We start from the raw sequence: 2492 nt of genomic DNA on the forward strand, positions 1-2492 counted from the left end.
GGTGGGATTTCCAGGACAGACAGACAGACAGAAAGACAGACAGACAGACAGAAAGACAGACAGACGGAAAAACCCTTAGACAATTATATATATACTAGATTGTGGCCCGATTCTAACGCATCGGGTATTCTAGAATATGCATGTCCCCGTAGTATATGGACAATGATGATTCCAGAATTCGCGGCAGACTGTGCCCGTCGCTGATTGGTCGAGGCAACCTTTATGACATCATCGTCGCCATGGCAACCATTATGACATCATCGTCGCTGTGCCCGTCGCTGATTGGTCGAGGCCCGGCGGCCTCGACCAATCAGAGACGCGGGATTTCCAGGACAGACAGACAGACAGAAAGACAGACAGACGGAAAAACCCTTAGGCAATTATATATATATATATATATATATATATATAACTGTATATATATATATAACACATGAAATTAATGAGGTCAAATTATTTTATTTGTTTTTGATGAGTTATATGAATTACAATAGAATTAATGAAAATCTGCAATTTTCTTCAGTGACCCAACTTTAGAATTTGTAGATCCCCAACTGGCATATCTTCTGTATTCACCAGGTTTAAGGAAATACTGATTTCCCTTAAAACCAGGTTCTTCAAAAAAAATCCAGTAACCATCAAGAACACTGCAGGACAAAATGTTATTTGTATGGAAACTTTCATAAATATTTGAACAGTCGTTAACATACTCCTTCATCTGACCACGGAAATCTTCTCTCTCATACAACCTGATTCTGTAAGATCCATGGTGCTGTAAAGAGTAAAATATGAGTAAGAGCTCATGGGCCTATGAATCAGCAATGACCAACGATAAGATATCTGCTCTGTAGATTAACACTACAAGCATCAATTCACACCATCAATATTGAAATGTAGTATTTATACTAACAGTAGGAATATCAAAGAAAATTCATTCTAGCACATGCAATAAGGGTTAAAGAAAATGATGATATACTGCATGCCACTTATGTTGTGGAACTGCTGTACATAAGAAAAAAATTCATTTTTTAGCATAAATCTAAGACTTACATTTGGAATTGAATGGCAAGACCTAATAGAGTCATTCAAGCCCAGCCAACTCTGGTAGTCAGGATATTCCCCACTTTTAAGGTAATACTGATGGCCCATGTAATTAGAACGCTCGTAGATTACCCAGCATCCATTTTCTACCAAGATTGAGTTACAATGAGCAAAATAAGTATGCAGATCTGCATTGTCTCCTGAACATTCATGGGACTTTCCATTAAAGTTCCTGTCTTCATAAAAAATGATCTGTTGAAAAACAATAGTTGAAAACATGAACATTCAGTGCAGTAATAATAAACTACTGCTTAACATCATTTAAAACCAAAGCTAAAATATAGAAACATAATAATAATAATAATAATAATTAGTAATTATAAAGAGCAATATAGGCGGTTATAATAGATAGACATACGGTAGTTGAAAACTAGAATGTATAATTCCAAATTTCAAAACAACAACCATGAAATATTTGATTCTGTACATTGTTGATTCATATAGTTTGGGTATTAGACTCGTTTTACCTTGCCCATGATGAAGATTCCGGCGTTTTTAGCTTTGTCACCCTATAGAGTGACTCTGAAACTTTATATAAGACATGCCATGAAGCTGATCTGCATTCTCCATACAAATGAACTGTTCTCAAAACATTCAGATGAAAGGTGCAATGTATGTCATCCTCTTTGTGTGATACAGTGTGACTGTACTTTAATTGGTTGCCTTTCGTGTAGGGTTTATAGAACTGTTTAGATCAGCAAAACCTTTAGAAACTGACCTTGCAATCTAAAGAGAGAAAGGTCTGGCCTGGTTACAAAATGTCCATTATGTTTGTCTGATCAACTTTTTTAAAAATTATATGTAAACAAGGTAAGTCACCATAAAGAAAACCTGTATATCTCAACCTAAGCTTACACCATGTTCCATGACGGGATCATTTGACACAATGTACGTTTTTCTTTTTAGTCTACATAGATTTTCAGTACAGTAGGAGCTACACTATTTCAATGTATACTGGGCAAAACACATGCCAAAAGAAATGACCATAATTTTGGTATATATGTGAGTAATGAAGAAATACTATTGGAAATGACATTGATAATATTTACCAGCAGCATATACACAGAATTTTCTAATGTGGTGTAAACCTATTTATACTTTCAGAAAACATTGTAATGTAAGCAGGTTGTTTGGATGCAACCGTGCAGACAATGGTGACAGTGCTATTGGGAACTTGTCACAAGGATTGTGCTGAGAAACCTACAGACAGTGTCAGGTCGGTGCCGTTATACTATTATGAAATGGTACATTGGTTGATTAAATCCATCTTGTGGTTCATGGGCGGACATACCGCCAGTTCAACCAGTGTGGCTGCACCAGGGCTCAGAGGCTCCAGGGGGTCCCTGCAGGGAAGCTAATAATGAGGGCAATCTGGCCAGTTTATCCGGCCC

The 2492-nt window shown here is 36.9% G+C and overlaps 1 protein-coding gene across 1 annotated transcript; it reads right to left on the reverse strand.

Annotated features, from left to right (window-relative positions):
- Positions 1-442: 442 nt before the first annotated feature.
- On the reverse strand, positions 443-1650 carry LOC138645885 (gamma-crystallin M2-like). The gene is made up of 3 exons (XM_069735383.1): positions 1569-1650; positions 1051-1293; positions 443-772 (listed from the first exon to the last, which is right to left on the reverse strand). Exons 1-3 carry the CDS (start codon positions 1575-1577, stop codon positions 497-499), a joined length of 528 nt encoding a protein of 175 aa, XP_069591484.1. The 5' UTR covers positions 1578-1650; the 3' UTR covers positions 443-496.
- Positions 1651-2492: the final 842 nt, after the last annotated feature.

The sequence above is a fragment of the Ranitomeya imitator genome, chromosome 7 (genome assembly GCF_032444005.1).
Source record: "Ranitomeya imitator isolate aRanImi1 chromosome 7, aRanImi1.pri, whole genome shotgun sequence".
In the NCBI taxonomy this organism is placed as follows: domain Eukaryota; kingdom Metazoa; phylum Chordata; class Amphibia; order Anura; family Dendrobatidae; genus Ranitomeya; species Ranitomeya imitator.